This window comes from Gekko japonicus, unplaced genomic scaffold (assembly GCF_001447785.1).
Source record: "Gekko japonicus isolate JY-2015 unplaced genomic scaffold, Gekko_japonicus_V1.1 scaffold1230, whole genome shotgun sequence".
In the NCBI taxonomy this organism is placed as follows: Eukaryota; Metazoa; Chordata; class Lepidosauria; order Squamata; family Gekkonidae; genus Gekko; species Gekko japonicus.
The window spans coordinates 139,791-163,860 of NW_015160249.1; the positions used below are offsets into that span (position 1 = coordinate 139,791).

Sequence of the window (24,070 nt, forward strand, 5' to 3'; positions counted from 1 at the left end):
TTTGCTGTGCAGTTCTGTAATGAGGTGGGGAAAAGCTTTCTTTTAGACAATTAGGCTATTACAAGACCCAAGAACAGCCTTCTCCTACTGGAATAGAAGCTTCAGCGTGCTGCACTTTGGCCAGCTGTAGTGGTTTAAAGCACCAAGCTAGAAAAACTGGGAGATCCAGGTTCAACCGCCCCCCCGTGCTGCTCTGGAATTTTTTTGGGTGACCTTGAGCCCATCACTCTGTCCTGGCCTACCTCATAGGTTTGTTGTTCTGAAGATATAATGAAGAAGGGGAGAACAATGTTTGCAAACGGTGAGAGTACAAATTAAGCACTAAGTTCAAATTAAAAGGGGGGGGGGAAGCCTGTGATTTTTTAAAAGCCCAGGAAATAAAGATGCAAATCTCGTCATTCAGGTCTCTTTGATTTAGAAAATGACCTTGCTGCCTCTCCAGAGACTTGCTCAAGGCAGCTCAAAAAGTAAAGCATGATAAAAGACCATAAATACAGCACACAATCGTTACCATTAACAAGCCACCACCCCCAAAGATGAAAAACATACCTAGGCCTCTCTGGAAAATCCCAAACACAAACTGAATGAAATAGCAACTAATTAAGTCAAGAGACTGGCATATAACAAGGGTGGAGACTGCAGAAGAGCATCTGTATAGTTTATGCTGCATAATGTTAACAGGCCTTTCTAGCTGCATTTTCTTTAATGTCTCAAGTAATACGTTAAGTCAATCATCTTTACAACATTTATGTAATATGTAAGTCACTCATCTTTAAAACATATTGGTCCAGACAAGGTCATAAAGGGATAGAAAGAACAAATATATGTATTTGTTTTTACCAGGACAACCAGGAGCCCTATTGATTTTTCCAGTAAGCTTGTGCTGTCAGCAATCCCTTTTATGTCCCTTCAATGCACCCGTTTTGGTAAGGATAGATTTTCGTAGCAATGCCTTTTGCCGGGAATAAAAAAGGTGATGCCATCTCTGCAGACATGATCATTAAGCAGCGTTTGGTCTGTGATGAGACCCTCCTCTTCTTTGAGTCAAAACAATGCCACTTACGTTAAAATAGGAGACAAGGTTGTCTGACGGCTCGTCACTTGCAGAGTTTAAAATCATCATTAACTGCTGAATAGTATTCATGGCAGCCCTAGAGTAGGGAAATCGGGTTTGTCATAATTTTCTGAAATGAACACGGCGCTTTTGAAAAGAAAATTCATCTGATTTAAAAAAAAATACATGACAGCTATATTTTAACAGCGTTACAAACGTATCTGCTACTTTCTCTACATTAACATGATTAGCCAGCTCAGAAGCATTTCAACAATCCGTGTTGTCATGTACTAAAGGGTGTTGTGGTGGCAACAGAGGGGTGGAGAAGAACCCTCTGGAACCCACTGCCTTAGCTGAAGTTATGGAATATGCACAAGCATTCTTTTTGCTGACAAAAGATGCCAGCAACAGAATGTTGAGCCTTCCCGTTCAGTTTACAAGAGCAGACTGTAGCGGTTCAACTGAAAACAGGATTAACATCAGGTGGAAAATTTTATATAACAGCATCATACGAACTTAAGAAGAGCCCTACTGGATCACACCAATGGTCCACCTGGCTCAGCATCCTGTCTCATACAGTGGCCAACCGTCTAGTCATAGAGGCCAAGGCCTTCCCCTGATGTTGCCTCCTGGCTCTGGGATTCAGAGGCTTAGTGCCTCTGAATGTGGAGCTTCCCCTCAGTCACCATGGCTACAGACCTATCTTTCATTAATCTATTGAACCCCCTTTTCCAAGCTGTTTATTCCTGTGGCCATCATGACGTCCTCTGGCAGCAAATTCCACATTTTAATCACTCTCATGTTTAAGATGGGCCTCAGAACTGGAGGTCCACAACACTGTGCATTATTGAACCCTGACTTCAGCTACAGCTCTTAGAAACGACATACAAATATAAAGCTTCAGATAAAATTAAAAACTAGCAACGTTTAAATAATTCTTACCGGACAGGGGTCTGTTGAAGCACACCTGAAGGATCTTCATCTGGGTTATTTTTTGTTGGTGTTCTCTCCAACTGCAAACTTAACAAATATATATATATAGCTTCAACCGAATGTAAACAAAGACCTCACATTTATTTTCCAAATAAAATTTCTAAACAGGTTTGTTTCCTGTTTTCCAGGAAAGGCTAATGCTTTTCCATGCTTTCCCCCTGGCCAGGTTCCCTGTATGTTCTGGAAATGGAATTCCCTCCTCTCTTCACCTCCTCTCATCACCAGTTCTTGTTTTGATACAGAACCTACTTTTCCTCCAAAAGGCACTTTGATGTTCTTTGGTCATTTTTTTACTCTTTCTCAGACTTTTAAAGAAAAATAACTTGAGTGAGAAAACATTGATGTCCTTCTATCGCTGCTCAATAGAGAGCATTTTAACATTCTGTGCCTGTGCCTGGTTTGCCAGTTGTATGGCTGTGGACAGGAAAGCACTCCAGAGAGTTATCATCACAGCCCAGAAGATCATTGGCTGCCCCCTCCCATTCCTGGAGGAATTGTATAGTTCTCAATGTTTGAAAAAAGCAAAGAACATTCTGCAGGATTTGTCACATCCTGGACATTCCCTGTTTGAACTGCTGCCTTTGGGCAGAAGATATAGGACAATTAAAACAAGGACAAACAGATTAAAAATAGTTTTTATTCGAGAGCTATTACTACCTTAAATGCTGTATGAAATTGGAAATTGGGTGACATTAGTGGTTTTAAGTTGCTATGTGAACCTTAAGGGAGTTATGAGATAGTTGTGAATGGTTGTGTGTGTATATGAATATTGTTGTAGATCACCGAAATGATTGCATCTTAATTTCGTTGTACTATGTACAATGACAATAAAGTATATTACTACTATTACTATTTCTACTAAAAACAAGAGATGCTATAATCCGCATGGTTCTGCTCACTCTCATCTTCTTTAACCTACCCCAGATGTGACTCGGCGCTGCAATGTGAAATCATGCAACTAGAAAGAATCAAACAAATGCATTCAAGTAAAGGGAAATCCGTTCTATCAAACCTTCAGAATTTCAGTCCTTGGAATAATCAAATCCGACGGACAGTTTGTGGGACACTGTGGGAGGAGGGGGAAGGCCAGAGGGAACTCCTACAGGCCTCATAATCTTAGCAGTTTAGGAAGGACTAAAACATGATTGCTTAGCTGGAAAAATGCCAATGGGTCTCTGGATTTGAGGCACATTCCAATCCACTAGCATTTTCATGACATTTCAACCCACATTTCTTCCCTTTATACAGCTCAATATACATATGCATAACACCCTTACATCCTTAGAGATACTGACAGGCATCCTACTCCTCTGGCTCAGCATAGTCTGAAGCCTTCCTCGAACTGAACGGCTCTTCTTTCAGCGGAAAAGCCACTAGGGTGGGAAGAAGGCACCTGGATTCTTCCACCTTAGAACTGAGTTCCTCCCCCTTAGGCTGGAGGAATGCTTCAAACTTTGCTGAGTGGTAAGATACAGGTCAGTTCTTGTCAAACATCTGTGAATTAGATCCAGGGTGAGAATTCACAGAAACAGTTGCTGGGAAAGTCCTCTCTGAGGATCAAGCAGAGCCTTGCAAGCAAAATCCATCATGCAACACAAATTTGTAAATTTTATCATCATATAGTGCTTCATCATCATATAGAGCTGCGGTGGCTCAAGGGGTTAAGACGGTGAACTGCAGCTGAACTGCAGGCTGTGGAAGGTCGGTAGTTCAGCAGTTCGAGACCTGGGTGCCGCATGATGGAGTGAGCTCCCGTCTCTAGTTCCAGCTCCTGCCAACCTAGCAGTTCGAAAGCAAGAAATTGCAAGTAGATAAATAGGTACCACTTCGGTGGGAAGGTAACAGCATTCCGTGCGCCTCGGCGTCTAGTCATGCCGGCCACATGTCCACGGAAACGTCTTCGGACAGCGCTGGCTCTTCGGCTTTGAAACGGAGATGAGCACCACATCCCTAGAGTTGGATTCGACTGGCTTTCGAGCAAGGGAGACCTTTACCTTTTAGTGCTTCTCAAACCAGTTCATAATTTTCATCTCATTGGTTGACAGAACAGCCCTACTTTTGGCTGAAGGATTATGACTCAGCAGCAGAGCATCTGCTTTGCATGCAGAACACCCCAGGTTTAACTCCTGGCATCTCCCTTTAAAAAGGATCAGGTCGTGGTGAAAGACCTCTGTGCCTGTGATCCTGGACAGCCACTGTCCATCAGAACAGATAAAACTGACCTCGACCGACCAATGGCACAAGACAGCTTCACGTGTTCTACAAAAACGTGATAACGCCCCAAAACAATTTTTTTTTACCATTCTGTGTGATTTTGTAAAGTTTCATCGTTCTCCAGAAACAACCTAGCATCGATATCCTTGTTTCTCAGATACATTTCTTCGTATTTGCTTGATATATTCTCAACCTTTGGTTTTCCAAAACAACAATTTAAAAAAAAAATCAATACTGATGAAACATTATTCCTGCTACAAACATTCATTCTCGAAAGTGATTCTATTTAACACATTTCAGTTAGCTTAAACAAAAAGCGTTCATAAACCTGTAAATCCATCTGGCTGACTACTTTATCTAACACTCAGATTAGTTTACATTCAGCATTTTAAATAAACTATGGCTACTTGAAAACTTATCAAAACATAGGGAGTGTATAGAGAGTATATAGTTATCAGAAGCAGAACTAGGGGGTTAATTGAAAACATCTTTAAAGATATTATTTTATTCTCATATTACCTCTGGAAGTCCACTGGAAGCTGTAATACCCACTGAATTCAAGAATGGAATAAAACTAGTGAAGTAAACATTTTTCACCTAAAAAAAGCAAATCAGCAGAAAATCAGCACTATGGAGAGTTCCCTTTTATTCCTATTACTTCCATGCACAATACAGTGAAATGAACGTTTGGCACTGATATGTTCAGAAATTCTAAGAAACTACCACCAGCATGGAAGTGCCTCATGTAGTCATGCTTTGAAACACTGCACTGTTTGTACGCCCCACCCTGTGAAAGACTTTAAAAGGTGCTTTTTGTTTTGAGAACTGAATTCAGGACACCACTCAATGGCACCCTTACTGTCCCTAACGAACGGGAAACGAGGCAAAAGTTTCAAACCACTGCACAAACTTTTTTTATTTAAAAGATTTGCATCCTGCCTCTTAGACAAAAAAAAAACCCCTGGCTTAGAAAATGCAGAAGGCAATGAAATGTTAAATATCAACCATCCAAAGCATCCTATAAATATTACATTCAGAGCTGCATGAGAGAACCCCCCACCAACCCACTTAGAAAATGAAAACTAACAAAAAAACTGGGGCATACAAGCAGGTTTAAGCTTGCACCTAAAACGGCCCAAGTGAAGTGCCAGACAAATGGCAGTGGGATGGGTATTCTGTATGAGAGAGGGGCCACAACCGAAAGGGTGCTGTCTCTGGGCGATCACTTCAGAGGCTACTGGCACACAGAGTGGGGCCTTAGTAGAAGGTATTCGTCCTCAGGCAGGATCATTTAGGAGTAAGGCTACCCTTAGCTATCCCAATCCCAGATTACATACAATCTTTAAAGGTAAGACCAGAGCTCTGAATTGTACACAGAAGCCAATACTCATTTATGTAGCATCACAATTAAACAGCTACAATACAAAACTGGCACTAATTTTACAAGCTCTACTTGGCCACTAGCTGAAATGTTAAGAGGGCACGGAACTTTAACGTTACCTATTTTACAGAGAGAGGCAGTCCGTTGAATGCTGACAAAGAGTATAGCTTCTCTGAATAACAGAAGAGCCCAGTTCTAGTGAGACAAGTACTTCCTATGTACAGGAGAATCTGCACTCTACTGGCAGTAACAGCAGGAAAAAGGCAGGGATGGTGGATCTAGGCAAGGGGTCCTGGAAGTGTTACTGGCAAGGATAGGAGAGGAACATATAGAGGAAAATGCCAGATGAGGCAGGGAATTGAAGAAAGAAGGGGATGCAACAACACTGAAGTGTTTCTCTAGTTTTAAACAAAATAGTCCTGGCAACAGTGGAAGAAAACAGAACAGCACTTCAAAAATTTAGCTGGTCTTACCTCATCCAAATTACAATCATGTTCCTTGCAAAGTTCCTCAATAACCTTTATATCTGTATCTGTTTGTTTTGATGCACGCATACTTCTGTTCTGACGTCTAGGAGTTCGTGTTAAGCTATTAGCAGACAAGGCACTCACGGTAGATTCTAGGATAAGAAAGCAAGTGTTGGTCCACCATACATCATCATAATGGGCTGCAATCTACCATGCCATGCAGCTAATGGCAATATATCCTGTCATAGAATCATAGTGTTAGAAGGAACCACCAGGGTCATCTAGTCCAACCCCCTGCACAGTGCAGGAAATTCACAAATACCTCCCACCCACACAACCCCAGTGACCCCTGTTCCATGCCCAGAAGATGACAAAAATCCTCTAGGATTTCCAGCCAAATTGGCCTAGAGAAAAACTGCTTCCTTCCTGTCAGTTGAAGGATCTTTGCACCAAAGGAATGCATCACCATTAGCTATATGGGGTGATAGGATGTCAAAATGCTTCCTTCTCTTCTGTCCAATGCTTCTTTAAAACACATTCTTTGGATTAACCCAACCGCATCTGTGCATATCCCAATTACACTTTTCTTCTCTCAAACTACTGAAATCAAGAGACTTTAAAAAAATATATCTGGATATTGGTTTTTTAATCTCTCCCCCCAATACTTTCAGCAATCATTCTATGCCCCTGTTTCAGTTTCATATTTGTGTTCACTGCTGGTCTTTCCAGTGATACAGAGTTACAGACGAGTCTCTCTGTGGATAATTATTGTTTGTTTGGTGGAATGAGAACAGAGCAATGGGGAAGTTCTAAAGTTCTCCAGAGAGAACACAACTAAGACTTGACAAAGGGAGCATTGACTCTTGAAAGCTTAAACCCCCAAAATCTCAAATCTAGCTGGACTCAAATCTAGCTGTTCTACTGCAGATTAACACAGCTTCCCTCTGAAACACCACTAGCGTTACGTAGGTACTGTAAGAATGCCACTACTATAATATTCATCAGTTTCCTGGCATATGGCAGTAATGCCTTACAACCAAATAAGCTCAGAATGGTCTGGAGGTGCAGAAGGAAAGAACAAGTGATGTAGCAGAGAAAAACTGGGTTAACTCCAACATCCTGTCACAGTCTGGAATACTGTTACGAAGGATGCCAGGCAAAACACACTAAATTTCTTGACCACTTTTGATGAACAGGCACATCAGTTTCTAGACTATTCTCTTCATTTAAAAAAAAAAAGATTAAATTTTTACTGTATGGTTCCTTGAGTACGGCAGGAGGCAACAGCTTGATAAAATAATCAAGAACGCAAAGTAGTAGCTGGAAGGAGATGACCAGATCGTCTTCTATCTGCAACACTTTCCCTGAAAATGGTAAGAGGACAATGTGTTAACTGGGCAACCACTGCACAATTATCAGCACATCTCCCTTATAAATAATAGCCGAATGGTGGTGGCACTTCTCTAGAACATTCCACCTGTTCCATACCCAGAAGATGACAAAAATCCTCTAGGATTTCCAGCCAAACTGGCCTGGAGAAAAACTGCTTCCTTCCTGTCAGTTGAAGGATCTTTGCACCAAAGGAATGCATCACCATTAGCTATATGGGGTGATAGGATGTCAAAATGCTTCCTTCTCTTCTGTCCAATGGTTCTTAAAAACACATTCTTTGGATTAACCCAACCGCATCTGTGCATATCCCAATTACACTTTTCTTCTCTCAAACTACTGAAATCAAGAGACTTTAAAAAAATATATCTGGATATTGGTTTTTTAATCTCTCCCCCCAATACTTTCAGCAATCATTCTATGCCCCTGTTTCAGTTTCATATTTGTGATCACTGCTGGTCTTTCCAGTGATACAGAGTTACAGACGAGTCTCTCTGTGGATAATTATTGTTTGTTTGGTGGAATGAGAACAGAGCAATGGGGAAGTTCTAAAGTTCTCCAGAGAGAACACAACTAAGACTTGACAAAGGGAGCATTGACTCTTGAAAGCTTAAACCCCCAAAATCTCAAATCTAGCTGGACTCAAATCTAGCTGTTCTACTGCAGATTAACACGGCTTCCCTCTGAAACACCACCAGTGTTACGTAGGTACTGTAAGAAGGCCACTACTATAATATTCTTCAGTTTCCTGGCATATGGCAGTAATGCCTTACAACCAAATAAGCTCAGAATGGTCTGGAGGTGCAGAAGGAAAGAACAAGTGATGTAGCAGAGAAAAACTGGGTTAACTCCAACATCCTGTCACAGTCTGGAATACTTTTACGAAGCATGCCAGGCAAAACACACTAAATTTCTTGACCACTTTTGATGAACAGGCACATCAGTTTCTAGACTATTCTCTTCATTTTTAAAAAAAGATTAAATTTTTACTGTATGGTTCCTTGAGTACGGCAGGAGGCAACAGCTTGATAAAATAATCAAGAACGCAAAGTAGTAGCTGGAAGGAGATGACCAGATCGTCTTCTATCTGCAACACTTTCCCTGAAAATGGTAATAGGACAATGTGTTAACTGGGCAACCATTGCACAATTATCAGCACATCTGTAATATTTCACACCGGTACGTTGGGTTGGACACAAAAAACAAAGAAGCAGAGCTCTGCTCCTCGATCTTATCTTTCTCACCTCACCTTGTCTTCTGCAGCCCCCTGCACTACTTTGGAAAGCTGCTCCTGAGGGCCAGAGCACCCTCAGAAAACAGGACGAGATGCAAGGCAGGGGGCTTGCAATGCAAGCTGGAGATACATACATATATGTATGTATGTTGCGGGACCCCATCCTTTGGCTCTAACCCATAATGCTCAGGAATAAAGAAAACCCTAAGCTGCGGTGGCTCAAGTGGTTAAAACGCTGAACTGCAGGCTGTGGAAGGTCAGTAGTTTAGCAGTTCGAGACCCGAGTGTGCCGCATGACGGAGTGAGCTCCCGTCTCTAGTTCCAGCTCCTGTCAACCAAGCAGTTCGAAAGCAAGAAATTGCAAGTAGATAAATAGGGACCACTTCGGTGGGAAGGTAAAGGGCATTCCGTGTGCCTTGGTGTTTAGTCATGCCGGCCACATGACCACGGAAACATCTTCTTACAGCGCTGGCTCTTCGGCTTTGAAACGGAGATGAGCACTGCAACCCTAGAGTCGGACTCGACTGGCTTTCGAGCAAGGGAACCTTTACCTTTAAGCCCCACTAGGAAATGGCTACGGTTGGATCTCACTGAACTGTAAATGCAACGATCTTGAAGAGAGACGTTTTGCCATGTTCCTCTCCCCTCCACCACCATCTGCTCCTTCCTGCCTCCAAAACGCCATTCTCGAAAGTCTCCTGACTTTTAGAAAAAAATTGGGATGCAGCTGCAGGGGAGTGAAAATCAACAAAAACACCTCCGACCCGTTGCTTGCAAGAAGGCTCGGCAGTGGCTTTGCAAGACCCCCCCCAGGGGCCAGTGAAAAGAGGGAGATGGCAAAAAACTGATCTGTGAATGCGTTCCATTCAACAAGATATAAACAGAAGGCATAACACGCTGTATATAGCAGATGACTATATATTTTTGTTTCATTTGATGAAACAAACATCAAATGGTAACTTGAATTTTCAGGAAACAGCACATGCTCTTCCCAGGCAAAGCTCTTTACAGAACTAACATTGCAATACTAAGCATGTTTTGCTAGGGAATACACCACACTTATCTCACTGGGACCTCAGAGAAAATAGCGTCCTGCTGCAGACCTCCCCAGATTCGAGACACTCTCAGAAGGTCTTTCATCAGTTTTAATCACCCAGCCTCTCACATGTCATTCTGGTAAAGATTTATCATGCGTTTACTAGCAACACCAGGCATAATGCAAAGGAGCAAAAAAGCTCTAGCCTAAGACCAGCTGGTGATAACCCTTTAATTTAAACTGCCCTCTTTAGCGTGAAGCCACCACTATGTTCATCTTGGTCAGAATCAAACCAAAATTTTCAGCATTACAACTCTGTGTATTACAGCATCATCTTAAAACTGCAAAAATATTATTCTTAAAGCTTTCTCCCTCGCCCCCAAAGCTGGATTTCTGAAACAACTAAAAGAACAATTAAGTTATCATTGTCATTCATTTTTTCCCCCTTGGCATACAAGGGAAAGTACTATGTAATACCAAGAAATCTGAATAACTTCTATGAATCCAAAACAGTAATGAACCAAAGTAGACTAAGCATAGAGAATGAAAGTTCCATTAGCATACAGTATGTATTGTTAATTGTAAAATTATAACTACCCTTTGTAGCAGTCAAACGAACAAACCTAAGCATTCTGCCACTTACCTTTTGCCAAAAGAAATGTGATCCAGCATAATTTCAGAACTAATGAAGAACTTCGTTCGGATGAATTTCTACAAACAGAATACAAGAAAACTGTAGTGAATACAAACAGAATACAAGTGTTACAGAAAGGAGAAAGTGTGACAACCTTTTGCCTCTTGAAGCAATCCAGACTCACACTAACCTAGGCTGGCAGCAAGAACGTACATCTCTAACAGCAACTGCACTGGCCTCCATCTAACAATCTGCCACTCTTCTTGAATCCATACCTGGGTTTCTTGAATCCATACCTGGGTTTCTTAATGCATCAGCAGAGTGTAAAGATTTAAAAAACTATTTTACTAGTACTTTATTATTTCCTGCAGCTGGTGTCCACACCCCACAAATCTTGACCACAATTATTTCCATGCAAGTCCCATTCATTTTAGTTGACAGTTGCATTGGACTTAGGATCACGGCCCAAGGTTTTTCTTTTTAAAATTAAAATGAAAATACAGCTTTCACTATAATACTGAACACACCAGCTTCTCATCTGCCCATTACCTACTGCTAGCACTGTGAAACTTGTACACAAGCTCTTATTCATTTCTATATATTGTACAAACCAAACTTACTGATCACTAGGCTGGTCAACGTAGATCTGTCCCCAAGTCCTAGAAACAAAAAGATCATGCACATCACTGGGCAATACCTTTCCAAATCCGTAGGGTGCTTTTTAAAAAATAAATCAGTAAATACACACACGACATGTTAAAATCTTTCACACTTTAAAGAAATGTTCCACCTCCTGGGAAAAAGAAAACAAGCTGACCAGAGGGAACAAATGAAGAACAGCTGTTTGTTAGCAAGAAGCAAATATGGAACAACAGAATATCAGCCTTCTTCATTACATCCATTAACATTCCAGGCCTAACACAAAAACAAAGCTGAATTGAATAAACCTGCCTTCAAATGAACATGCTCAAGAACAGAAACAACAACAAAAAATGGAATGATGGTTAAAAGACTCATCTGCATACTGCAAGACATTAGTCTACAGAAAGTTAAGTCTACAGACATTACTAGTTCTCAGAAACTTAATAACCCAAATTGTTTACATCCCTGGTGGAGAATACAAGCATTTGACAGATGCTAAAGCCCTGAGCAGACTGTTACCATATATGAATTGTGAACTGGCTTTCTCTAGCAATACCACCATTATGGAGCTGTCACAATTTGGGCACTGACTTTTAGAACATCCAGAAAAGGTTGTCAAGGATTTTGTGCTGCTGCAGCCAAAGACACAGACTGGCATTGTATAGAAATTATGCAAAGAGACTGAACCAAATACAAATATCTCCTGAGTCACAGACAGCCACAGCCGTGACCAGGTGTGCGCATCAGTTATTCCAGCTGAACAAGCTGACTCCCAAGGAAGACATTAAGGTGTTTTGCTATACATTTGCACCCACAAACTTTGTAACCATACTCTGGATTGGTTGCTAGTGATGTCAAGCAACCTTCTAACTTCCACTGTGATAACTTTTCCCTTAAATATAAGTATTTTAAAAGGTCAGACTTCAGTTACACAGCTGAACTCAACCTGGGGCTGATGATGGCCAATCCCAAAATGCTGCTCCACAACCATTTCCACTCCGCTTTACAAATGGTTAACAGGGCTCGAATCCAAAGCTAGATTACTTGCCAGTTTTAAAAATGTCAACTCTCATTAAGCTGGGAAGTAGAAAAGCAATTTGTAGATCACTTTATTTTGCAAGGGCACGATATTCTGATATTGTTCAAGTATATCTGCTAAAACCTGAGTTATTTAAGTCTGTATCATTTGATAAGCTCTATTCTTGGAGCTCCTTCCTCTAAGAAGTTTTGAGTGCCCTAAACCTTCCCAATGACGCAGGTGAAGCGTGAAGAGAGGTGATGATTGCCCACACCATTATCTGCAAAGGTAGATTTCTGAAACTACTGTCAGGTAACATTTTTGGAATCTTTTCAAGCTATGTCTGAATTGCCAGATGCGAACTGATTTGCCACGTCTCAGCTCTCAAGACAGAAAGCAAAAGGTTTTCATTATTACAACCCCCCTTTCAAGTACTTGGCTAAGCAAGCAGCAAGACTTCTTCTTACAAAAAAAAAAAAAAAAGACTTCTATTCTAATAGTATGTGATAAACCAACCATGCTTTACCTTTCTAACTTCTGGTATAGTGCAAACAATACGTCATATTTCTTCTTCAGGCGTAATACAATACTACCCACTTTAGTACTTATTGTGTCCATTGTATCATCCATTTCTTCAATCCGATTGACAAATTTGCATATGCTACAAGGAGAGGGACAAAAGGCAAAACCTTTAATTTTTAAACAGTTGATTTCAGACTTGTCTGACACACCTTCAGATTCAGAGGCAATGACTCACTGTAATGTAATTAAGAAACATAATGTTGCACCCAACCAGCAACAACATGCAATTATCTGCAACAGCGCAGCTCACTGAACTACTATGAACATTCCTTGGGCAAAGCCCAGCTCAATCAGTGAAGGCTTTGGGCGAAGTAAGGTACAAACCCAGTGACAGCAATTCACAAAGCAAACAATATTTTAATAAGCTTAGATTGTCGTTACAAAATCTACTGACAGAAGGCATTTCAACTACAGAAGAGTGAGACAGACAGCAATTTTAGCCAATTATCCCCTCTGTCTGCAGACACTTGGTTGGATACAGTGACCTGCAGACACCAAGTATCACGGACTTTTCCTGTGTTCCCACCCCACAGAAGTCTTCTGACTACAGACAGATTTGGATGAAGGAATACAGGGAATGCTTATTAAATTTGCAGATGATACTAAAGTGGGAGGGGTAGCAAATACAGTACAAGACAGAGTCAGGATATGGGATGATCCTGACAGGCTAGAAAACTGGGCTAAAACAAATAAAATGAATTTCAGTGGGGATAAATGTAAAGTTTTGCATTTAGGTAGGAAAAATCAAATGCATAATTATAGGATGGGGGAGACTTGTCTGGGCAGTAATATGTGCAAAAAGGATCTAGGGATCTTAGTAGACCATACATTGAACATGAGTCAGCAGTGTGATGTGGTAACAAAAAAGGCAAATGTGATTTTGGGCTGTATCAACAGAAGTATAGTGTCCAGATCATGCAAAGTGATGGTATTGCTTTACTCTGCTCTGGTTAAGACCTCACTTGGAGTACGGTGTTCAGTTTTGGGCACCACAATTTAAGAAGAATATAGACAAGCTGGAACGTGTCCGGAGGAGGGCAAGTCCTATGAGGAAAAGCTGAAGGAGTTGGGTATGTTGAGCCTGAAGAGGAGACGACTGAGAGGTGATACGATAACCATCTTCAAGTACTTGAAGGGCTGTCATATAGTGGATGGTACGGAGTTGTTTTCTGTTGCCTCAGGAGGTCAGACCAGAACCAACGGCTTGAAATTAAATTAAAAGAGTTTTCGGCTAAACATTAGGAAGAATTTCCTGACTGTTAGTGCGGTTCCTCAGTGGGACAGACTTCCTTGGGAGGTGGTGGGCTCTCCTCCTTTGGAGGTTTTCAAGCAGAGGCTAGATGGCCATCTGACAGCAATGCTGATTCTGTGAACTTAGGCAGATCATGAGAGGGAGGGCAGGAAGGGTTGCATCAATGCTTTAGTTCTCATGGCCCTTTCTTACACACTCAAGGAAATGCTGATTGCCACTTTGGGGTAAGGAAGCAATTTTTCTTCAGGACAGTTTGGCTGGAGATCCTGGAGGGTTTTTTTTTTTTTTGTCATCTTCTGGCCATAGAACAGGGGTCACTGTAAATTTCCTGCATTGTGCAGGGGATTGGACTAGATGATCCTGGAGGTCCCTTCCAACTCTATGATTCTATACAGGAAAGTGTGTTCCCAGGGTTGGGGGACAAATGTGGATACACAGAACTTCCGCAGAAGGAAGGGGGCAATACTGATGGGAGCTCCACTGATGAAAGAGGTAGAAGGGGCAATTTTGTCCCCTTCTCCCTCCACTGCAACTTCCCAGCCCATGTGGCTATTAGTCCACGTGAATCTCCTGCAACCTGGTAACAGACATTCCCAGGGGGTGGAAAGGACTGCTGAGAGGACAGGGACCATGAGACAGTCTGGGGGATCCAACCCTCCGTGCTGCTAGGTAGGACCTACTGAGCACCAGTTGGCACAATTTCATGGGACACAGCAGGAGGCTGGGAAGCCCGTTTCCTGCTGTGCCAGGATCTACGTCTTAGATTTTCGTGTTACCATACAAATACTGTACCGTCTATTTAATTGCACGACCTTAACCACCAAAAACCTACCTAATACTCAGACATTTCAGAAGTTCTGTAAACGTGAAGGTCATCTCGTCCAAGTCAGCTGCTGCAGCAAAAATACAGATCCCCCACAGCTCTTTTTTAAGATGGCCTTCCTGGAAGAAAAACATTTCCATGCGCACTGTAAGTTATCTGCAGAATACGGCAGTCAGCATTGATCTGATGCATTAAAACGTAAATGCCTTTCTCCTTGGGCCCTTATGTCTGCACACCTGCAGGCACAGAAGAGACTGCACTTCAATAAGAAATAATCCAGTGACTGCAGTCTTGGACTTCCACATGATGCCTTGTCTTTTATGGGGTGGGGTAGGGTGGAAGGCAAGATGTATTCCCTCTGGCTAGTCACTCTAGCATGGAAACTAAGGGGTTCTACCCCATGAAGTGCCAACTGGAGGAATGTAGATTTCCCCCTCCCTCATCTTCCTCCCCAGCCTGCAGCAGCTTTTGACTCCCAGAAAGATTATTTCAGGAGTTGTTGGGTATCTGTGAGCAGAAAAGAATATGGGTTAGGGGGCTGCCATGAGGAGGAAATATGTTAACTTGCTCCCTCCTTCTATCAGCAGAGTGGCGTTGACCAAACAGCAAAAGGTCTCAAGTCGGGTAGTTTTAAAATTTTTCTTATTGAGAATGTTGTGTATACTTTGATTGTTGATTCTCTATTTTAAGGCCCCGGTCACACGGGCCGGATATTGCGGGGGGGAGGCATGGCTGTTCGCCCCGGGGCAAAATAACGTCCGGTTGCGCGATCAGACGTCCCGTGGAGGTTCCGTGGGTAGGGGGGAGGTGCCGATCACAGGACAATCCTGCGGCGCGGCAAAGAAGCAGCGCGGTGTGGCAAACGGGTTTGTTTTTTTCTGTACACCAAAGTATGCACATGCTCCGTTGGGTGCTTGTGCGCATCCATGGAGACTTGGGGGGAAAAAAACCTTTTTGCAAGGGGACATGGAGTATCCCAGATCTTAGTCCAACACTCTCACCGCTACACCATGCTGGCTCACCTCGACTGCAGATGAAAGTTTCTTAACATTCTTTTCTCCCTTTCTCACAATACAAGAACTCGTGGGTAGTCAATGAAATTGCTGAGCGGTCGGGTTAGAACAGATAAAACGAAGTACTTCTTCACCCAAAAAGTGATTTACACATGGAATTCACTGCCACAGGAGGTGGTGGCGACTACAAGCACAGACGGCTTCAAGAGGGAACTGGATAAACATATGGAGCAGAGGTCCACCAGTGGCTATTAGCCACAAGGTATAGATAGAAACTCTCAGGCTGGGGCAAGTGATGCTCTGTATTCTGGGTGCTTGGGGGGGGGCAACAGTGGGAGGGCTTCTAGTGTCCTCCTGGCCCCACTGGTGGACCTCCTGATGGCACGTGGTATTTTTGGCCACTGTGTGATGGACTAGATGGGCCATTGGCCTGATCCAACATTGGCTTCTCTTATGTTCTTAACATTTTAAGATGCCGAATACAGGCTAATGTGAATGGCCATTACGGTATTTTTTAAAAAGCCATATACTCACTATAGTTCCGCATGTACATAACACTTTTTCATACGACTGCCAAGCAATTGCTCTTATGCTGTCAGTTACCCGTAAAGCATCACACAAGGCAACAAAGTCTGTTTCGGAAAAAGGTAACCTAACAAAGAAAAACATATATATATTTAGAATATTAGGGCCCTTGCCCCTGATGTTCATACTGTGAATACAGCAAACCACATAGCATAGCAGCCACTTTAGCACACGATCTGCAGTGTTCCTACTATACAGCAAAAGAAATAAGGATTATCCAAGTACTGTACAGCTGCACTGTACGAGAACTTATATGACACAGAAAGCATGGATTCCAAAGTTTATGGTACTTTCCTACAACAGTGCAACATGGTACTCCAAAAACCTAAATATACAGACACATGCACTATTAAAAGTACACATGTCTAGAAATATGCCCTCTCCCACAGATTAAAAATATCACAGTGCAGCAAAAGTACACCTCATATGTCCATAACGTTGCTAGCAACAATAGGAGCACAACTCCTCTGCACACCCGACCAAATATCCATATGCAATGAGAGGGCGGGAGAACTGAGTGCTAAATGGTCAGCAGAGGCAATCATTTTTCAATGCTTACATTTTTTATTCATATTGTACTGGTTAATATGTTTAACTGTTCTTTAGTTCATTATGGACTTGGCTTATGTTATAAAAATGTGATTGTTATGTTTTCTTAATACTATTGTATTATACCAATAAAATGTTATTGGGGAAAAAAATAATAATGGGAAAGCTGAAGACTGCTTCCACAGATGCCTACAAAAGAGTTGGGGGCGAGCAGTTGAAAATAAGCCCTTGAGCCCCAATCTTCCTCATATGATTCCTATATTGAAACAGTGGAGCACATGCTCACCAGGAAATTTTAGCTACCGTCTGCAGCTACATGAATATATATATATATATGAAAGAGAATGTATTATTCTAAATTAAGAAATATATTTTGGGAGCTGCTTACCCCAAAGTAGGCCCCTGTTAACAAGAACAGAAAGTGCTATAGTTGATCGTTTGTTCTTCTGTCTGGTTTGGGGGGGGGGGTGTTATATTCCTTGATGTTAGATTATGTTAGTACTATCTATATTTATGTTTAACGTTTTGTTTTCTGATTGAAATGATTTTTTGTTTTAAAAAGTGTTAACATTGAGTTATATATTTAAATTTAGTTGGGTAGTTGTGTTGGTCTGAAGCAGCAGAGCAAAGTTAAGAGTCCAGTGGCACCTTTAAGACCAATAAAGTTTTATTCAAGGTAAAAGCTTTTGTGTGCAAGCACACTTCTTCAGGTACGGAACAAAGTAAGAGTCCAGTGGCACCTTTAAGACCAACAATGTTCTATTCAAAGTGTACGCTTTCGTCTGAAGAGGTCTGCTTTGCACAGGAAAGTTTACACTTTGTTCCGCTGCTTTACACCCAGGGCCGGCTCACTCACTAGGTGAACTAGGCGGTCGCCTAGAGCGGGACGGCCCTTAGGGGCACCAAACTGCACCCGGCCCCGTACTCTGGGAGTTTCTTGATTATTTGTGTTTTTCATTCTTCCTAAAATGCATTTATTTTTGAAAATTGGTGGGCGCACAGGGGGGGGCAGCAGAAGGGATCCTTGCCTAGGGTGCAAAATAAGCTGGAGCCGGCCCTGTTTACACCAACCCGGCTATCCCACATGAATTTTTTCTTCAGATACAGTGAAACAGTATCCGAAGAAGTGTGCTTGCACATGAAAGCTTATACCTTGAATAAAACTTGGTAGGTCTTGAAGGTGCCGCTGGGACTCAAATTTTGTTCTGCCACTTCAGACCAACACAACTACCCGACTAAATTCAAATATCTAACTCAGCGTTAACACTTCTTTTAAACAAAAAAAAAATCACTTCAATCAGAAAACAAACCATTAAACATAGATATAAAAATAAATATTACTAGCACAATCTAAGCTCAAGGACTATAAAACTCAAGCTCAGATTATTTAAAAACACGGCTGCTTGTGAAAGAAAAGGGAAGTGTGCAGACAGAGAGAGGCTCTGCAGAACCAGGAAATAATCCCTTGGGGGAAGGTGAGCCTTCCGAAGCCACTTCAACACGACCTGATATAGACACCAGCTGTCAAGAAACGCCCTGGAGTATTGACCATTTAATGCTGCGGCACAGCAATCCGCACAGGGCTACAAACAAAGCCACCGCGAAAACCCCTTCCCCTTACTCCTCTGTGTAGCCTCTTCCTCCCTTCCATCTTCCTCCTCCTCTGTCTCCAAAAACTCAGGGATGCCTAAACTGGGGGGGGGGTCTTTTTCTCCGCCCCAATCCAGACAAGCAGGCCAGGCTGGGCTACAAAGGTCGGGCCGAAGCCAAGACCAGTGCTCTGTCTAAGCTGCGGAGTCCTGTGAGCAAAAATTCTACTTGGTGAGCTCCTGGCATTCAAGTTGTGAGCGAGTCATTTGGCTACTGCACGAATCAGTTTGCTCCGAAAACTTGTAGTACCAACCAGTGTTCCCTCTAAGCTGAGTTAGTGTAAGGTAGCGCACAGTTTTTTAGTCTCCGGCTCACAAACTTTTGTCTTAGCTCAGGAAGGGATGGCGCCAGAGCAAACTAATTTATGCAGCAGCCAAGTCGCTCACTCACAACTTTAATGCCAGTCGCTCACAAAGTAGAATTTTTGTTCACATGGCTCCGCAGCTTAGAGGAAGCGTTGGTAGCAACACATTGGAAATCTGATAGTACACCTACCTTGCACACTTGGCATAATAAACTATGGCATGTTTACCTAATGGTAAAAAAAAATTCATGTTCTGTAAAACATCCATGTTTAGAAAAGAGTAAATCGCTATTTTCAACATGGTCACCTACTCTTGAACACTTGCGACAACAAGGAGAGATCCCAGGAGGTACGATCGAAATGAACTCAGAATATTGAGACTAGGCACGGCGACATACCTAAAGACTACAGTCCCTGTTAATCTGACAACAGAACATTCTTATTCCTAATTTGATATAATTTTTTTGAGGTCGGTGTTCCGACCTGCTTTGTACTGTATTTCACTGCTGTTTATAGTTCCTTCTTATATTATAAAAATAATAAATGACATTTGAGGGAGGGGGGGGGGAAATTAGCTTGCTCCGGAGCCATCCCTTCCTGGGCCAAGACAAAGATCTGCGAGCCGGAGGCTAGACAACTGTGGGTTGGCTCACACTCGCTCCGCTTAGGGGGAACGCGGGCCAAAAAGACCCCCGGCCGGGGGCTGCTGCCCGGATCTCGAAGTCCCACCCGGCTGTCACCGAGCCCCCCACAAAACCCTCGCGGCCCCCTCCCCACGACGGCCGCCCTCCCTCCTCCGACACGCAGGCTGACCTGTCAGGGGCCGGCGGCGACGGGGCGACGTCCCCCGCTGGGAGAGCCGGGCAGGCGCCCTGGCTGGCCGAGGCGGCCTCCGCTTTCTCCCCACGCCCCCCCCTTCCTGAGCTTCACGTCACTTCCTGTTTCTTTCCCGGAGGACGCGGCAGGTGGGAGGGCCCTTCGCCCCCTAGAGGTAGGGGAGACGCCGCCGGGGGTTGCGCTCGCCACTTCCGGTCTGGGATCGGACGCTTCTTCTCGCCCTCAAGGTTTATGCAGTGCCGGATTTACGCATAAACTAAATAAGCTACAGCTTAGGGCCTCGCAATCTGCTGGGGCCTCGAATAAAAACACAATATAAAAAATGATTGCAAATACTAAAAAGGTGTCTATATTTTAATTTTTTCTGAGACCAGCTGATGTAATTTAAAACAGGAGGGGGCATCTGGGCTTTGTATAGCTTAGGGCCTCAGCAAGTCTAAATCCGGCCCTGGGTTTACGAACGATGTTCTGAGTCCAGTGGCACCCTTCGAGACCGAGGAGGTTCCAGTCGAGGTATAACCTGTCGTGTGCAAGCGCCAGGGGCAGATTAACCATTAAGCAGACTAAGCGCGTGCTCCGGGATCCACAAAGTTGGGTGTAATGTATTCAGCCTGACATGCCCGGACTTGCCCGGGGCTGGCCAGGCACAATTCCTCAATAGCTTCAAGTCTAAAGACAATGGGTCTCTCGGTTACTGTAAATAGCCTATGGGAGTAGGGGGTGTGTTAGGTGAGCTTGGTGGCGGGTTTTTCTGAAGGAATATAAACCGGCCTGCGAGCCAGTCAGTTGTCTTTGTTCGGAACTAAATAAAGGTATGCTTAGCTGAAATCACTCTCCGCCTGCATACTTTTCATTGGGGAAAGGGTGAAAAGCTTAGTTTGTACAGCGTATGGTGTTATCCTATGAATAAATGTTTGTATTGCTGCAACCTGCATTGTCTATCTGGTCAGACAGGTCAACGACTAAAATGGACGGGGTCAGCGTGGAAGGGGGGGGGCACCAAGATTGGGTCAGGGCTTAGGGCACCAGTGAGCCTTCATCCGCCCCTGGCAATTGCAGTTCTTCATCATGCTTGCACGCGAACAAAGTTTGAGTCCAGTGGCACCCTTTAAGTCAAGTTTAATTCAAGCGGTATAAACGTTCTTTGTGCACGCACACTTCTTCATGCTTGCACCCCAAAGCTTATACCTTGAATTAAACTTTGTTGGACTTAAAGGCGCCACTGTTTAAAAAACAACAACAACAACCTCTTAACTAAAAGCCTGGGGGAACACCGGAACAGGCATATGCAGTGACCCACAAAACCCCCTATTGAAATCAAGGTCTCGCTGGGCATTTATTTTGCTACAATGCCCTAACATGGCTACCCCTTTGCAATCTCTTGCCAGAATGAAAAGTACGCAGACGAGAGTGAGTTCAGCAAAGCGTACTTTATTCGATCAGGAACAAGACGACTTTGGCCGGCTGGCAGGCCGGCTTATATCCCCCGAGAAACCGCCACCCAAAACACACCCCTACTTCCCTATAGGTTGTTTACAGTGGCCGAGAGTCCCATAGGCTCTCGGCCAGGAACCTAGCCCCCTGATTGGAGTGGACTAGGATCTGCATAGTCCACTGTCTCTTGGAGCGAGGCGTTTGTCTCTGGACTTGTCTGGACTGGATACATTACCCAGAAGTTGAGATTGTTCCCCGCTCTCATCTTTTTCTAGTTCTGTGGCCAACTTGCCTCAATAGTAGAAGCCCATCAATAAAGTGCTTTAATCAGAACAAGGGCGTAGCCAGTCCTTGCCTACTGGGGAAAAAAACCAGCCTCCCTGCAAAACAATAAGGAATACTTCCAACGCCAGGGCTTCTTTCCTGGCTGGCAGCTGGCCACCGCCACCCAAGCTTGCCACTGCGCTTATCCTCACAGATGTTTCCTCCTCCTGAATGCTCCACGAATTACCTACTTACTTTAAAAGTTTTTGTCCCCATCTTTCACCTGAAGCGATTCATATCAAGTTTTAAAACAGTTACAAGACGTGGGTGTTTTTTTGTTTTTTTTTTAATAATACTAAGAACCTAGAAGATTTCTATGCCACCTCCAGAGGGCCTGTTTGAAGGAAACTGCTTAAAATAATTAATTAAAAACTATTAAAAACCCAGCTAAAGCATAAAAAATAACATAAAACATATACCAATGCTCCCTCTAAGCTGCGGAGTCTTGTGAGCAAAACGTCTACTTTGTGAGTGACTGGCATTAAAATTGTGAGTGAGCGATTTGGCGACTGCATAAATTAGTTGGCTCTGGAGCCATCCTTCCTGAGCTAAGACAAAAATGTGTGAGCCGGAGGCTAAAGAACCGTGAGCTCACTCACACTAACTCAGCTTAGAGGGACACTGAGTAGCATCTTAAAAACAGTTTCCAGGCTAGAAGCAGACTGTAAAATCAATTTTAAAAGGTCACCCCCAGTGTTCCCTCTAAGATGAGTTAGTGTGAGCTAGCTCACAATTTTTTAGCCTCCGGCTCACACATTTTTGTCTTGGCTCAGGAAGGATGGCCCCAAAGCAAACTGATTTATGCAGTGACCAAATCACTCGCTCACGACTTTAATGCCAGTAGCTCACAAAGTAGAATTTTTGCTCATATGTCTCCACAGCTTAGAGGGAGCATTGGTCACCCCCTAAATTAAAAGCCTAGACCAAAGGAAACATTTGGGACTGGTGTCTTAAAGCATCAGGGGTAGCGCCTTGCTGGCATGCAGAGGGTCCCTGGTTCAGTTCCTGGTATTTCCAGTTAAAGTTATCTGGTAGTATGTGATGGGATCACTGGAGAAGACCCTGATTCTGGGAAAGATTGAAGGCCAAAGAAGACGGGGACGGCAAAGGATGAGATGGTTAGACAGTGTCATAGATGCAACGAACATGAAATTGAGCAAACTTCAGAGGACGGCAGAAGACAGGAAGGCCTGGCGTGATGTGGTCCATGGGGTCGCGAAGAGTTGGACTCGACTGTGCGACTGAACAACAACAAATGTGATGGGAAATATCTCTGCCTGAGACACTGGGTAGCTCCTGCCAGTCTGAGTAGACGATTGGCCTTGATATAGACCAGTGGCCTGATTCAAGATAAGACAGGCTCCAGGTGAGCCTTAAAGAAAGGACATTGCACAGGTGAGGTTCTACCACCACAGAAGCCCTGCCTCTTCAGACAGGAGCACAAAGAGCAGGGCTTGTAAGGAAGAGCTTAGCTGGTGGGCTATGGGTATCACCAATGTATGAAGGGAGGCAGTTTAGAACATAAGAGAAGCCAATGCTAGATCAGGCCAATGGCCCATCCAGTCCAACACTCTGGCCCCGGTCACACGGGAGGCTTTGATCCGCGAGAGGGACGGATCGGGGGTGCATCAAGCGGGCACAATCACACCGCAACATCTGGGAAGCGGCGCACCCGTCCCCGATCCGTCTCTTCCGGCCAAAGATGCGGATCAAAAACCCCCCTACAAAACACTACTACTTACCTGAAAATCCACAGTAGGGCCGGCCATGTAATCGCCGGCGCGCCTGTCTCCAGCAGCATGCGAGGCCCCCGGCCAAACTGCGCAGGCGCGCACATGCGCAGTGGGCTGCCTCGCTCACCGATCTGTGGCTTCCCCCCGAGCAACTGTGCGGCGGCGCGGGGAATCTGTCTGATCCCGTCGCCGCGCTTCTCTTTTGATGCGGCTAAAAAAAGCCGCACTTCAGCCGCACCTTTCCCCCCAGTCTGACCAGGGCCAAAGTCACACAGTGGCCAAAAATACCAGGTGCCATCAAGAGGTCCAGCAGTTCTCCCTTTGATACCAAAATGTGCTGCTTTGCAGGGCTTTTTTTCTGGGGGAATGCACTGGAATGGAGTTCCAGAACCTCTTCGACAAAATTCTTTTAAAAATGTTTAAAGGTTCTGTTATGTCTTAAGTAATAAAGCAATGTTTAGTTTAAGCATAAGCTCTATTATAACAAAGCAGAGTTTCGATTGAAGAACTAACCAATCAGAGAAGCGTATGTTTCGGCAGGAACCACTCTCATAGGTTCCAGGCCCTGCCATGCTATTGGTTGTTATCTGTTTGTTGGGTGCGGTTTACCCTGGTCCAAATCATATATAAGTCAGCTGGGGTTCTATGTATTTTATCTTTGAGGTTGTCTTGAAGTCTCTGTCTATTCTTGTGTTGTTATGAGCTGAATAAACGAAATCATGTTCATGAAGCTGCCTCGATCTCAGTTCATAACAGGTTTACGAATTTTCAGTATACAGATCGAAAACTTCATTTCCCTCTTGAGAGTTTCAGCACCTCTCTCTTTTTATTTTAAAGCCCTGCTGCTTCCTAATTACTTTTTCTTGTATTCTAGGACAGTGGTTCCAGTGGTACAGATACCACCAATGGGATGTGTAAGTAG

At 43.6% G+C, this 24,070-nt stretch overlaps 1 protein-coding gene across 1 annotated transcript in view; it reads right to left on the reverse strand.

The window, feature by feature from the left end:
• The window catches only part of RB1 (retinoblastoma 1), a 71,125-nt gene extending 47,941 nt beyond the window's left edge, over nt 1–23,184 (reverse strand). Inside the window, exons 1-14 of the mRNA XM_015414069.1 lie at nt 23,158–23,184; nt 19,634–19,719; nt 16,267–16,384; nt 14,729–14,838; nt 12,589–12,723; nt 11,023–11,061; nt 10,412–10,479; nt 8,489–8,599; nt 6,116–6,261; nt 4,781–4,858; nt 4,348–4,454; nt 1,997–2,074; nt 1,064–1,151; nt 6–14 (exon numbers count right to left, since the gene is read on the reverse strand). Of these exons, the coding sequence (XP_015269555.1) occupies nt 6–14; nt 1,064–1,151; nt 1,997–2,074; nt 4,348–4,454; nt 4,781–4,858; nt 6,116–6,261; nt 8,489–8,599; nt 10,412–10,479; nt 11,023–11,061; nt 12,589–12,723; nt 14,729–14,838; nt 16,267–16,384; nt 19,634–19,719; nt 23,158–23,184 (1,200 nt within the window). The remainder of the gene's footprint in view (nt 1–5; nt 15–1,063; nt 1,152–1,996; nt 2,075–4,347; nt 4,455–4,780; nt 4,859–6,115; nt 6,262–8,488; nt 8,600–10,411; nt 10,480–11,022; nt 11,062–12,588; nt 12,724–14,728; nt 14,839–16,266; nt 16,385–19,633; nt 19,720–23,157) is intronic.
• Nucleotides 23,185–24,070: the final 886 nt, after the last annotated feature.